This window comes from Carcharhinus amblyrhynchos, chromosome 1 (assembly GCF_965287045.1).
Source record: "Carcharhinus amblyrhynchos chromosome 1, sCarAmb.v2.hapA, whole genome shotgun sequence".
Taxonomy (NCBI): Eukaryota; Metazoa; Chordata; class Chondrichthyes; order Carcharhiniformes; family Carcharhinidae; genus Carcharhinus; species Carcharhinus amblyrhynchos.
The window spans coordinates 108,567,123-108,580,988 of NC_137324.1; the positions used below are offsets into that span (position 1 = coordinate 108,567,123).

Genomic DNA, 13,866 nt, shown 5'->3' on the forward strand with positions numbered 1-13,866 from the left:
GTTTGTGACAAAAAGAAGATTGAATCATGGCTGCTACTGTGCATAAAGAACTAGCTATCCACCACATGTTCAATGTGTTCAAATTAATGATTGTGAGCTATTACAATGTTAAAAAAGTTATTTGATAAGAGAACACCTGGTAAACAAAATGATCCAATTACATATAATCATTTAGAAATCAGTATGAAAAATATAAAGATTAAATTATAGGGTCTGCTGCTACATTGTACTTTTTCCAACATCTCCCATCTGGAAGTTTTAATGCTACTTACCAGGAAAAACAAATGTTATTTTACTATTTGTACAATGCCAATATGAACTTTAAAAATGCAAACTCGTTGCCAAGCCAGCCACAATACACCCATTAATACAAACCTGAACTACAAGGCAAAGTCTCTTAATCTTACTGTTACTTGACAAATGGGTGAACGCACCACTTCCTTTTTGATTTTCCATACTGAAAACCAACTAATTGAATATAGTTTTTTCTAAAATAAATGATGCTTTAAATAAAAAGACTTACTGTATAACAGGCAGACTAGGAAGTCTGGAACTGTTCTTTAAAAGTGATGCCCCTTTTACGGTTTAAATAAACCAGGCTGACAAAGCTGCACATGTTTTTGGCATTCCTTTGCCAATCCTGGAACACAGCCAAAGTTTCAGCCACATTCCACATGTTCACTTCCCAGCTTCTATGAGACAGCTTCTTAAACATGGACCTTGATATCAGTTTGGATGGAAGCCTCTTGTTCTCTCCTTTTTTCTCAGTTTCAGAAAAGTTTTTCACTGAGCAAATAAAAAATGAGCTCACTGGCATGGACAACTGACTTCAGACAATATGCAAAAGTTGTAAATTTGTAGGTTATTATGAAAAAGACTGCTTTAAGGTCACATTTCACAAACTCACTAAAAGAAGACAGACTCTTTTTGGCTCAGCATTGTTCATCACAGAGCTTTTCAAGTCTACTCTTATGTATGTTGAATTCACCATGTCACTCTGCACCAGGCTCTCAACACAAATGTAGCGCGTTGTTCCCTGTGCTCAGAATGAACAAATATCAGTTTTCAAATGCTGACTTCAAACAGAGTTTTAGAAATCAAATATGAAATAGAATACAATTCCCAGTTCACTCACTTGAAGCTGTATAATGAAAGATTGCTTTTCTAAAAATAAAAGGAAATAATCTAAAAACATAACTGAAGTACTGTTCAGATAAATTCCAGAATAGACTGGAAAACATTCTGTTTACAGCCCTTAGAAGATAGAAGTGTTGTGCTATAAAGAGATGCAAATACAGTGAATATTCCATAATGAGGCTCAAAGGATCAAGAACCAACATTGTAGCTGGAAGTCTTACAGATATAGGATAATCCAATCTACTAATTTTTATTTCTCCTTCTCCCCCAACCTATGCAGCACTAACATTTCATAAGTTTGGTTTCCAGCTAACCAAATACTAATTAGAATCCCAATAAACACCATGCATTGTAAGATTGAACCACAGAATCCCTACTTTCAGGACGAAGCCATCCAGCCCATTGAGTCTGCACCAACTCACAAAAAGAGCACACCACCCAGGTACTCCCCTCTGCCCTAGCCCTGTAACCCCACGCACTTGCCTTGGCTAATCCATCTAACCTACACATTTTTGGATCGACTAACTTTGTTACCTTTTCAGTAATCTGCTCAGGACATTACTTACACAAATATTTGTTCTATTGTTATTTTAAGTAAATCAACCAGTTTAATGAAGCAGTTAAACACCAAGGTTCTGATGGCATCCATTCACTACTTTAAAACTTTGTTTTCATGTTTTATAATGCGAGAAATGCTCAAATGAATCAGAGGAGGAGGATTAAGGAAGCAGAAAGAAACAAGAAAGCAAAATTTCCCCAAGAATTAAAGGCAATGTAATTTTTTCTTCTCATTGACTTGCCTCTCTTCCTATCTCTGCAGCACTGATTCATTGGTGTAACAATTCCCCAGAGTTCTTGGCACCCTCCAGTGAGTTTCAACATTAAATGGAGTAGATTTTTTGGCTGCAGGGGAAAATCACAAGCAACCTTTTCTTGTAAATCAACAAATTTTACAGGCATAAATTTTCAACAGTGGTCATTGCTTGCAATCAGAAAAGGGGAACTCTAGTTGATTTTCTCTGCCCAAGCTGGGGACATTGAAGCCTCTTTAGAAATAAGAAAGGAGTAGATCTTAAGTTCTTTGACCATGCCTCTGTCATTTAATCCAATCATGCCTGACCTTCTGCCTCAACTCCACTTTCCAGTACAGATCCTTTGAATCCCTGAGACACCAAAATATCTACTTCAACCTTAAATATAGTCAATGATGGAATATTCATAACCCTTTCGAGTAGACAATTCCAAAGATTCACAGCCCTTTGAGTGAAGAGATTTCTCTTCATTTCAATTCTTATTAGCCTACAGGGACTGTGCCCTCATGTTCTAGATTCCCAAACCAGGGGAAACAATCTCCCTATCCACCGTCAAACTCAAATCTTACATGTTTTAATGAGCTAATTCTTCTAAACACCAGAAATTATTGGCCCAGTTTACTTATCTGCTCACCATAGGGCCACCCTCTCACTCCAATGGTCAACTTAGTGAACATTTGCTAAGCTGCCCCCAATGTTAATCCTTCTTGAGATACAGAGGCCAAAATTATACACACAACTCCAGATTATGTGACCTCTGTAGCTAAACTGAGCACAGGTTGGGAATTATACTGGTGACTTCTTTGAAGTTTCCAGTTATAAATAGTTGCTAATGTTGAAAGAAAATCACCAAGGGAGGATATTGACAAGAGATGGAAAATGATACAAGCATTCAAACAATACCTTTTAGTGGCTGAGTATAATAGATTTAGAGATTCTATATTTTAATTTGGAACATGGATTTGAAAATGCTAAAATATTACAGTACACCAATGTTCAATTGACAGTTTTGAAATATGCATTACTATTCCCAGTATTCAAAGTATTTTTAACAAAATAGTTCCTTCACCAGTCACACTTCTTTTTTGTTCTCAGCCCTTTTAGTTATTTTCCTCCACTTTTTAGATTCCACCTTAGTTTATGCCATTTCATAATTGAGGCACAATGAAGTGTCTTAAAAGACAGATTCAAAAAAATTGTAAACTGCTGCCCCAGGGCCAACAATTTTAATCAGTCAAAATAATGGTAACAGTAAAATGGAAACTGCATCTTCTTCCACTAGTTCATCAGGTATGTTGACCATTCATTTAGTGCTATTTTCCCCTTCTTAGGCTTTGAATTGAATTGTTCAGTTCTGCAATTGACAAAAGCTATGGTGCAACTAAGGAGGTTACACTATTAATCATTTACACCCAAACAGCCATAGGTGCTGTCACGGTCGTTCAGTCAACACGCCAAAGTTTTCCAGCTCAAAACTATCATTACTTTTTAACAGTTTGAAATGATTACTAAACAAGACCAGCATAATATTCAGAACTTATTATCCATCCAGGGCTGGGGTACATCAGTTTTCACGCATCAGCAACATCTGTCTAGGGGGTCTCCTGAAGCAAGCTACCACAATGCAATCAACTTACAACAGCATATTAAGGAACAATGGAAGAGTGTAAGGGCGGCACAGCCTTCTCATGCACTGAGTGACTAGTCTTTGTTTTCCAATGAGTAGTGGTGCCAGATTCCATATTAAAAAGCTACCACTGCACTAAAATTAAACATCAGATAGAAAGACAGGCTCAACAAGGTGAACCTCCAACTTCAGTCTTGTGAGTGTGGCTATTCATGGTTACCAGCAGTACTCTGTCATTATCCAGCTTTTGCTCAAAATGTTTCTGCTTTCCAAAAACTGTTTGTTCACATTGGGATAGAATTGATGGGCTACTCTCTGTTATGAAGTGGGTGTACTTTAGGTTTTTCCAGACAATGCTACTTAGTCTGGAGTAGCTCGAAGGGGGAAGGGATGGAGAGATTGGGTGTGAATAATGCGAGGGGAAGAAGGAGCTTACAGCTTTGGTAAACAATCAACTTTTCAGAAGTTGTGACCTGATAGAAACATCAAAATGATTTCCAGCCCCTCACCCCACTTCCTCCCATCCCAGAAAAAAGGAGTAATTTGCATTGCAATTATGTCCATATTTCCTAAGGAGATTAAATGCTGCTTACCCGATTCATACAAAATGGCAGTAATATAGTAATCTTAGTTTTACAGACACACACACATATAGGCACACAAGATAAATATAACAGCTAAGTCACAGTGTATCACAAACAGGTTACTGCCTGCCAAATAATCTCCATCACACTTGCTGCCAGTGAGTAATCTGTTTGCATTGTGCTGACCAAGTCTCTCTGGAGCTTCAGCATCATCCAGGAAAGACAAGCCCTCCAAATCTTACTCTCTTCCAAACAGGAAGCACCTAATTTAGAACCCTGTCTTGTCAGCTTGGATCGGGAATGTCTCAACTTGTTGAGACTCTGAATTGGACTTGAGCTGACTGAATTAGAATAAAAACAAAACAAAAAAACTTCACTGTTCACCTAATCTCCATGTTTCTGGCCAAATTTAAACTTGATGACCAGAATGGAAATCACTGCATAAATAGATCAATAATCTATCGATCAGCTGAAGAAGGAGCCTATTTGTTGACAATTACTCTCTTTGTGTTGAACTCTCTATACAAACGGGTCGGCAAGACGTTATAACCCGCTAAGTGTTATTTAAATCATGATGTTATTTCTGTAATTCCATAATCTGACCTGGAAAGTGACCCCAAGCAGACGTTTGTATCGCGATGTGCTGGTATGCGAGTGCGTCCAAGTGATGCAGCTCCCAGTGGCATCACACACACACACGGCATGTTTGCTATTAATGGAGTGTGTTGTTGTGGAAACCGGATCCCTTGTACTTATTATTTCAGTACAGAACTTGTATCTCCCTTTATCTCCGAGGAGGGACGCGCTCTTAGTGAGGACAAACCTTCTTCCAGCTATCTGACTTGATCGGTGCTCTCTCGCCAGAGGCACGGGTGAAAGGGAACATTAATGTGGATGACAATCTGCATCACATTTTACACCGATTTCAACAGTGAAAAAAAAATCAACATTTTAAAAACCCATTTGCTTCTATGCAATTCAGGGCACAAACCAAAGTCGACCATTTATTAATAGCTTCCAAAGGCTGGCTCTGTGTAGCTAGTGTGGCATTAAAAAGGGGAATGCATTATTTCGTTTTCCTCTCAGTGTGTGTGAGAGACAGTGCTCCTTACCTTGGAGATGATCAGCGGCTCCCCATGTTCAAGACCACCTTTCAGTGTGAATCCCCAGGGAGCGCCTCCCTGCAGGAACACTTGCACAGTCACAGAGTTGGGTCTCCCTTTCTGCTTCTCGGCTCTTGCTCTGTACAGGCTGGGCTGCATACTTCCCTCTTTTTACACTCAAGATTTAAAACAAAACACTCGGATAAAGGAGCTTCAAAATATATATATTCTTTGACGATGAAACCTGCCCGGGGTCAGAAGCCAGAATCTTGCTGGCCGGTTTGTTTGTGCGGAGAAAGCCGCCTTTGCACTGGTGCACAGTTCACTCAACACCATTCCTTCCAGCACTTCAGCATCATCTCAATGGCAGACTCAGTGATGCTTGCAGACATCCCCACAGTGTGTTCCTCTCCCTCTTCACTTGGGAAGGAGAAATGCACCCAAGTCTCCTTTTCAAATGCCACCAGCACGGTCTTTTTTTTTAAAAAAATAAATCCACACAGAAATTATGACAAAGTTGGAAAAGCAGCAGCTGCAGCAGCAACTTTTTCACTTGATTGATTATCTTCTCCCCATCCGATTCTGATTTACCATTTCAATGGGGTTTGGTTTTGTTTTTGGTGCAGAGTAGGAGGGGAGAAGAGGCGCTTCCCTGTCACTGCTCCAGTCTGTCAGAGAGGGGGTGGATTCCAGGCACCTGAAGCTTCTTCTTCTTTCACCCAACCTCTCCCCCCCCCCCCCCCCCCCTCTCTCCGCCAAGTGTCACTGGCTAACGGCCGGTACAGGGAGCTGGGTAAGGGGTGCAGCCAGTTGGCGGCTCGCTGGAAGTTAGTGTGAAGCAGGAGGAGTGGGCGCCGGGCGCGGACATTCTGGAGTCCCTGACCCAGTCCGGGGCAGAGCCTGGGCTCCTCTCAGCTGCACCGCCTCCCTCTGCCGCACCGGCTGCTCAATAGCGCCTCCTCCCGCCCTGCAGCTGCTCAGCGCCCCCGACACTCCGCCCAACCACACTGACCAGGAAGTTTGGACGTGCACAGCCTCCCGCTCCGCATGCGCTCCGGCTGCCTCTGCAGCCCGGGCTATGCGCCGCGCGGCCTCAGGGGGCGCTCTCAGGCCGCCCAGGAGAGGAGCCAGACCCTACTGTCCTCCAAGTCAAAACCCAATGGAGGAAGGGGGGCGAGGGGAAGAGACATCCAAATCTTCAGCAGTAAACCCACATCTGTAATAACGCCTGCAGAATGTTAATACACCTTTAAATATTCGATTTCAGCGTTAAGGCTCAGATTTTTTAAACCTTTATTTATTAATGTCACAAGTAGGCTTACACTGCAATGAAGTTACTGTGAAAATCCCCTAGTTGCCACGCTCTGGCACCTGTTCGGTACACTGAGGGAGAATTTAGCATGGCCAATGCAACTAACCAGTACGTCTTTTGGATTGTGGGAGGAAACCCCTGCAGACATGGGGTAAACGTGCAGACTCCACACAGACAGTGACCCAAGCCAGGAATCAAGCCCAGGTCCCTGGTGCTGTGAGGTAGCAGTGCTAACCAGTGTATCACTATGCCACCCAGATGTGAGAGGAGCACAGTCCTGCTTCCCAGTAATATTCCCTGAATCTGTCTCTTGCCAAGATCAGGGAGATGAAGCCAGCTATATGCAGATGGCAGAACAGCTGGGAGCATAGTGAACAGTGAGGGGGAAAGTGTTATAACTTCAAGAGGACAAAAATGGTTCTGGGCATGAGGAACAAAATTAGAAAATGCTGGAAAATCTCAGCAAGCCTGACAACATCTGTGGAGACAGAATAAATCCAGTGTTTTGAGTCAAGATGACCAAGGTCAGACCTGCTGGGATTTTCCAGCATTTTCTGTATCCACAGTATTTTGTTTTTATCCAGGGATGAGGAACTTCAGTTAACTAGATTGAGTGAAGAAATTGGGACTGTTTTCCTGGGAGTGGAGAAAGTTGAGAGATGGTTAGATGGAGGTATTTAAAATCATGAGAGATCTCATTAGAGCTGGCAGGGAGAAATTGTTCCCATAGGTGGCTGGATTCCGAAAGAGAGAGTGCAGACATAATTGGAAAAGAAGCAATGAAGACAGAGTCACAGAATTATTACAGCACAGCAATGAGTTGCTAGGATCAGGAGTACATAGCCTATCAGTGTGGTGGAGGTAGATTCAATCAATACATTTAAGGGGGAATTAGATTATCATCTGAAAAGGCAGAAGAAGCAGACCTACAGGGAAGAAGATACGGTAAATTTCTCATTCAGAGAGCTGGTACAGACACAATGGCTAGAATTTTCCAGCCATTCTCTCAGGATTTTCCGGTCCTGCTGACAGCAACTCCTGCCACAGGTTTCCTGGTGGGGGGTGCATAATAACATGGCAAATTCGATGAACAAACATTTTGTTTCTGTCTTCACTGTGGAAAATACAAAGAAATTCCAGTAATAGCTGTAAGTCAGGAGATGGGAGAGAGAGAGGATCTTGGTGAAATTATAATCACTAGGGAAGCTGTATTGAGCAAACTGATGGACCTGCGGGCTGACAAGTCTCTGGGCCCAGACTGACTTCATCCTGGGGTCTTAAAAGAAGTGACTAATGAGGTAGTGGATGCTTTGGTGTTAATTTTATAAAATTTGCTGGATTCTGGAAAGGTTCCATTAGAATGAAAAGGAGAAAATATAACCCCTCTGTTCAAGAAGACAAGGAGGTAGAAAACAGGAAATAATAAGCCAGTGAGGTTGATGGAAGGTGCTAGAATCAATCATTAAGGAAGTTATAGCTAGATGCTCAGAAAAACTCAAGGTAATTGGGAAGAGTCAGCACGGTTCTTAAAAAGGGAAATCATGTTTAACCTATTCGTTGCAGCTTTTGAAGGAGTGATGTGGATAGAGGGGAGCCTGTAGATGTGCTGTACTCAGATTTCCAGAAGGTTTTTGATAAACTGCCGCATTAAAGGTCATTGCAGAAAATAAAAGTTCATACTGTAGGGGGGAAACGTATTAGTGGATAGAAGTTTGGCTGGCTGACTGAAAGCAGTCTGCTTAAATGGGTCTTTTTCTGATAAGGAGTATGCAATGTGTGGAGTCTTGCAGGATCTGTGCTGGGGCATCAACTTATAACAACTTATATCAATGACTTAGATGGGGGAGCAAAGGCATGATAGCTAAATTTGCAGATAACACAAGGATAGGTAGGAAAATATGGACAGGACCCAAGGGGTTTGCAACTGAATATTGATTGATTGAGTGAGTGGGCAAAAAATGGAGTATAATGTGGAAAAATGTAAACTTGTTCTCTTTGGCAGGAAGATTAAAAAACACAGGCCAGAATTTTACCATTTCGCCTGCCATGGGAATCAGAGCGGGTGAGGGGCAGAGCTAGGGAAGGTCCGTTGACCTCAGGCGAGATTTGACTGTTCCCTGACAAATGGGGTCATAAAATCCTGCACAGTGTACTTAAATGGAGATGAATTGCAAAATACTGAAGTGCCACAGCATCTAGGTGTTCTTGTGATGAGTCATAAAAAGTTAGTATGTAAGCACAACAAGCAATTCAGTAGGCTAACATCCTCTATTGTGAGAGGGATTGAACATAAAATTAAGGATGTTACCCTTCAGTCATATAGAGCATTGCTGAGACCACTTCTCAAAAACTGTATGCAGCTTTGGTCTCCTTATTTAACAAAGGATATAAATGCATTGGAGGCAGTTCAGAGGTGGCTTTGAAAGCTGAAATGAGTGGGTTGTCTAATGAGAATTTTATAAAACCTTGGATTATTGGGTGCAAATCTGGTCACCACATTATCAGGAGGACATGATTGCGCTGGAGGGGTACAGAGGAGATTCACCAAGATGTTGCCCGGGATAGAAAATTCCAGCTTTGGATTCGCTGGATTTTTCTTTTCTGTGGAAAAAAAGAAGGCTAAGGGGATCTGATAAAGGTATACAAAAATACGAGAGGCAAAAATAGGATAGATCATAAGAATCTTTTCCCCATGGTAGAGGCATCTAAGACCATAGGGCATCAGCATAAGGGGAGGAGAAAGTGGATAGAGGGGATCTGAGGGAAAAGGTCTTTCACCCAGAGGATGGTGGAAATATGGAATATGCTGCCTGAGAAGGTGGTGGAGGCATGTAATCTCACAATTTAAGAAGCAGTTAAATTGCCAAGGCATAGACCAAGTGCTGGAAAATGGAATTAGTAGAGATTGATATTTAAATTGTTGACATAGACATGGAAGGCCAAAGGCCCTGTTTCTGTGCTGTATGCTGAAACTCTACCACCTCAACTGCCTAGAATCAGAGCAGGTGAGGGTCTGATAATGGATATCCCTGCTGACCTCAGGTGGGAATTTCCAGTCTCACATGAGCAAGGCTGTAAAATTTTGCCCTATGATTCCAAATAGATTGGACAGGCTGGGCTTGATTTTGTTGGAGTTGAGAAGAGTGAGGGGTGACTTGATTAAAATATGTAAGATCCTGATTGGTCTTGACAAGGTGGACTTGAAAAGAATGTTTCCTCTTGTGGGTGAGTCCAGAACTAGGGGGAATCCTTTTAGGACAGATATTTTTTCTCTGAGGGTTGTTGACTTCAGAACACTCTGTCTCAGAATGTGGTGGAGGTAGGTTCATTGAATACTTTAAGGAGAAGATGGATAAATTCTTGTTAGGCAAGGTAATCAAAGGTTATTGGGAGGCGAAAGGAATGTGCAACTCAAAATGCAAACAAATCAGCTATGACCTTATTGAATAGTGAAGCAGGATATAGGGGCCAGTTTTGCACATTTGTTAGTATTAGGTTAGACTTTGCGCTTTGGGTGCAATTGGGACCTGCATCCAAAATGTGTTTAAAATTGCACCGGTTAGGTTACAATTCAAGTTTCCACCAAGATTCAGTTTAATCATAAATGCAGGAGTTTTCATGAACTAGCAACAATCTGGCAGCATAATACTTTGATCATTTATATTCATTCAAGACGTATTCTCTGAAGTATTTAAGGGTAATAACTTGGCACAATTTTATTAATAATACAACTGAACATTGGTTTAATCACCAAAAATAAGCATTTTCAGTAAAGGTGTCCAGTCTTCTGTGTGTTTCCTGATTTAAAATCAATAAAAACTAAAGAACAGTCCAAAGATGTGTGGGTTAAGTTGATTGGCTATGCTAAATTGACGTTAGCGCCGGGGGATTAGCAGGGTAAATGTATGGGGTTACGGGAATAGGGCCTGGTTGGGATTGTGGTCGGTACAGACTCGATGGACCAAATGGCCTCCTTCTGTATTATAGGGATTTAATGATTCTATAAAGGATCATCGAATTGTTTACTTAGTGTGCCCTAGTCATTTTCTTAGTAAGAAAAGGAGCTTAATTTGAAGAGTAACACAATTAGCAGAACCCTGCAATTTCAACCTGGGAACATAGCCCCTTTTTGCAGGAGGTCTTAATGCAGGCAAACTGATTGTGGAAAATAAATGGAAGTGAGTTTGGGCTTCACTCACATTTAAAATTCTTCAATCTTTTGTTCTGGTCTGACTGATTTCACTTGGATTGCACTGATATTGTTAGTGGAAACAAGTGAAGAACCTATCCCTATGTGTTTTGTGCATTTCTACCCATTACTGGACATAAGGTCAAGGGCAGCATGATTAGAAAGCATCCAGCCATATGTTTCTAATGCAAGGAAAGCAGTGGGATTTATTGCTGACTGCTAGGTCAGAGCAAGAGACTGGGCTGAATATATAATGAAAAGATAAACAGGATAAATTAAAATAGAAACATTATATTAGTAGGGCATTTCAGTCAGGCAAATATAAATTGGAAATGCCCAAGAGGCCTAGAGGAAAAGGTTGCTTCATGACTTGGTGAGTCAGTTAAGTCACAGGAGGAAACTCTTAGCTTGACTCGATAATGGCAACTGATTCTGACAGTGTGCAGAAAATAGAAAACTGTGGGTGAGAATAACATCATTTTAAGGTCAAAATTATTTAGAATTTAACATTGCGAACACTCTGTCATCCTAAAAAGACCAGCTGCGAAGACATGCAGGAAGCTACATAAACAGTTTGGTTGGGTTTAGTTGAATTATTTTCTCATATCTCAAGGGAATACAAGTGAAGTACCTTAAAGGGAACTAAAGAAAATACAGGATGAATACAATAAGCAAGCATAGGTTCAAAAATACGAGTCAAATAGACAAGTCCAAATGAATGGAGATGGACGACCAGCTTCACAAAACCTGTAGAAAATGAGCTTCACTAGACTTGCAGAAAGTAAGGGAAGGGTTCCATTAGGAAGATTAAAGAAAGCTTCAAAATGTGTTAAAAGATGATCAGAGAGATGTGGAATAATTGAAAATAAATGTAACTACAGATACTACAACAATCAGTAAGAAATTCTTCCTGTATCATGGCATCAGTATCAATTGGTTGTTGAATTGAACTAACTGATACTTGATCTCAAAGGGCCAATTCAGGAGAGGCCAGAGAAATCATCCGGGAGGCATGAAGTCAATGAAGTGGCAAAGTTGCATGCAAGGAGCATGAGATTAATTAAGGCAACTGAGTAGGCATGTTTTAGTCACTAGCATATCCATGAATGTGATTTAACAATAGCTTCCAAATTTAATGCTCAACAAATGAGAATTCTGGGCTATTCACTACCCAGCCTAAAAGCTGGAATCTCGGATGCAGTAACAAAGGAAAATCTTTGTAATCTGTTAGAAAGGAAAGAAAAGATACGAGAAACATTGTAGGGAATAGAAGAAAGGAGCTACTCTAGAAGCTGAGGGACAGAGATCCCTGGGGGATGGGGTGGACAGAGAAACATTAGCTCCGTAGCTCGACACTGCAACCAAGAGAAGCTGCTAGTGAAGGCACTATCCTCATAGAATGGGAATCATACACCGAATATTACTGGATCCACAAACATTGGGGAGAAGGTGCGGAAGAAGGGAGATCCAGACACCACAGGCTACACGACTGAAGTACCAAGAAGGGCAGCATGTGACTGGCCAGAATTGACAGGATAACATGAGAGCCATTCCATGAGAGGGACGGAAGAAGGAATGTCCCTTGGTCCAGAGAATTCAGAAATGAGACCAAGTATCTGCAGCAGTCTGAGCAGCACCCAGAGAAGATTGTGCCTCTCCAGGGAGTTAGTGACAGACCAGTGCATGCTGCTGCAGGGTGACTTGTGTTTGATGTGGGTGGATACCTGACGCCAGTTGCCTGAAAGATCACCACCACATTATATTTCAAAGCACCTGGATCTTTTCAAGTATTTACTGAAGATACTGATTATTCTGCTGGATCTGGCTGTCCATTACGGTCACACACATTTTCATGGAGGAAGACATGCACTCACACATCAAGACATGGCAAAACTCACAGCCTGGATTGACCAGCAGATGCCCGCGCAATGTCTCTGGCAGCTCTGCCAGATGAGCTGCTGTTCGAACACAGGAACCTGCAACTTCAGGTGGATCTGCATGGCCTACACCTCAAGCCAGTCATCAACTTGGAGCTCAACATAGGCCTCGTTTCCATCAGTCCTTCAACTGTTAGAGCCCTTTGCTGTGAGAGTTTTTGTCAGCTGCTCCTGTGTGTCAGTGATGTGCTCACCGGATTGTGCACTCAAGCCATTTCACAAACACACTCCCACCAGGGTAAATATATCTGCACTGGTGGATGATGTGGAGAATGATGTGATGTTCCATCCTCTGATAAACAAGCCAAGCTGGAATTCAGGATTTCAGTTCTGGCTGCAACATGTCTCTTCTGGATCCTCAGCCCTGCATGGAGTAAGAAGGACAATTAGTTTCAGATTCTTTGTAATCAATCCTATCTTTCACGTGTGCATGTGCTTCCCTTGAGTCTGCAGGGCTGGCATCACTTTCACTTGACCCCAATCTCGCAATCCATCTTGGCCCTTATTCTCTGCTCCTCAGACAGTTCCAGAGGCTCCATTTCCATAATGTTAACATCTTGTGACCCATTGCCACCTGTCTTTAACCTTCCCTGGCATTAAGGGCAATCAGGAAGGTAAAGTGGGTCTCAAAACAAACATAATTTCTCTCCCTCCTTACCGGGCATCCATCAGAATCACAATGAATCCTCCCGCATATGCTTTGCACATATCCATTTACAGCAACCTAGAATCTGTTAACACGAGGTGAAGACTTATGACACATATAATGTCATTGCTCCTAGGCCATTGTTTTTACTCTCCTCCCTGTATGATCGTTCTGTCATGGGAACTCACTTATTTTGAATGCATAGCATTAATTTTATTAAATCTTTCTCAGGATGTGGGCATCATTGTTGAGGCTAGCATTTATCACCCATTCCTAATTGCCCATGAGAAAGTAATGGGGAACTGTCTCATCATAGAATCTCTGCAGTGCAGAATTAAGCCATCTGGCCGATCGAGTCTGCATCAACTCACCGACAGAGAATCCCAGGCCCTGTCCCTATAGTCACACATATTTACCCCGCTAATCCCCCTAACCTACACATTTTGGGGTACTAAGGGGCAATTGAGCAGGGCCAATCAACCTAACCTGCATGTCCTTGGAATCTGGGGGGAAACCAGA

At 41.8% G+C, this 13,866-nt stretch overlaps 1 protein-coding gene across 2 annotated transcripts in view; it reads right to left on the bottom strand.

Moving 5' to 3' along the window:
- Positions 1-5,934, bottom strand: part of shroom3 (shroom family member 3) — a 388,660-nt gene extending 382,726 nt beyond the window's left edge. Inside the window, exon 1 of one of the 2 annotated variants that reach the window (XM_080190584.1) lies at positions 5,273-5,934. In XM_080190584.1, coding sequence (XP_080046710.1) covers positions 5,273-5,422 — 150 coding nt within the window. In that variant the 5' untranslated portion in view covers positions 5,423-5,934. The remainder of the gene's footprint in view (positions 1-5,272) is intronic. The other variant, XM_080190642.1, reaches the window with a different exon arrangement.
- Positions 5,935-13,866: the final 7,932 nt, after the last annotated feature.